The sequence below is a fragment of the Branchiostoma floridae genome, chromosome 2, assembly GCF_000003815.2.
Source record: "Branchiostoma floridae strain S238N-H82 chromosome 2, Bfl_VNyyK, whole genome shotgun sequence".
Taxonomy (NCBI): domain Eukaryota; kingdom Metazoa; phylum Chordata; class Leptocardii; order Amphioxiformes; family Branchiostomatidae; genus Branchiostoma; species Branchiostoma floridae.
The window spans coordinates 9981694-9982963 of NC_049980.1; the positions used below are offsets into that span (position 1 = coordinate 9981694).

General features: G+C 43.7%; 1 protein-coding gene across 1 annotated transcript in view; it reads left to right on the forward strand.

The window, feature by feature from the left end:
- LOC118409354 (peroxisomal multifunctional enzyme type 2-like) overlaps nt 1–1270 on the forward strand; it is a gene marked incomplete in the record, with an annotated part of 22965 nt that overhangs the window by 4174 nt on the left and 17521 nt on the right. Inside the window, 2 exon segments of the mRNA XM_035810321.1 lie at nt 558–674; nt 1071–1136. Of these exon segments, the coding sequence (XP_035666214.1) occupies nt 558–674; nt 1071–1136 (183 nt within the window).

The window sequence follows — 1270 nt, forward strand, 5'->3', positions numbered from 1 at the left end:
GCCCATTGAGGATGTCACCCAGTGTTTTTTAATAGGGCTTTGTAGATACCGAAGAGTAGCAGGCCTACTGGGAAGCCGATTTCGCCTAGCCCGTACAAGCTTTCCGGTGTATATTCCTTTCCCGGCATATATTCCTTTCCCGGCATATTCCGGGTTAAAAATCGGGAATCGACCTATTAGTACCGCCTTACCCCCCCCCCCCCCCAAAAAAAAAAATTGCCAAGCTTCCCAGAGAGGCCGGTGAAGGAGGCTACACTTTGTAAGAGTTTACTGAAACTGAAGTCAATTGTGCAGATATTTGCAAAGCAGTTGATTTCATTGTTCTTTTGTACTGTATGCACGTACAAATTGTCTTGAGTACATTTATGATCTGATTCAGTACTGTTCAGTACAAATAATGCCTGGCTGCCACAAGTCTGCCTTTAGTTTATAATCTCATGTACATGTAGATGATCTTTTTATCCTCAATGAAACACGTCAAATGACATTGTAGAGCCTGACTCATTTCCCTGATAATATTCCATGTACAAATGTACATCCAATGTATTTTCCCACAGAGGTGCTGGACATGCTGAACCCGAGCTACATCGCCCCACTGGTGATGTACCTGTGCCACGAGAGTTGTCAGGAGAATGGAGGCCTGTTTGAAGTGGGAGGGGGGTGGATCTCAAAGTGTACGTCATCTTATTACCATTTTCAGTACAGTAACTGCATGGGCTACTTTGTTGTCACTTTTCTGTACTACACTAAAGAGCTCATTTTTTCTTCTGGTGCTAAAGGACCTACTCAGGCCTGTCTGATAAAGTAATTAAATCCTCCTGTGGTTCCCACAGCTTTCTGTGTGTACATTGTATATGTAGTGGCAGTGCCCATTTCCCTCTGATCACACAGGCTACTATCATTAGGGCTAGTCTTCTTATAGTGGAGTGGAAGGCAAATGCTGCACCCCTAGACCATTGCTCCAGTGAACTGCATGTATAATTTATTAGGGGAGGGAAATGTGCCAAGTTGAAAAAAAATGTTCCCTTCTTAAGGTGCATAACTGTGTAAAATTCTTCTTTGCATGACAGTGAGATGGCAGAGGACCCAGGGTGCCATGGTGGGCAGGCCTAACAAGACCATGACTCCAGAGGATGGTATGTACATGACAATGTATACGTACGCTAGTTGCTGTGTGTATGGCAACATGGCTGTATATGTAGTTGCATTACAAATCTAACTCTATATCCCGACCTTGTGTAATGGCCAATCCATAATCAAACAACACATC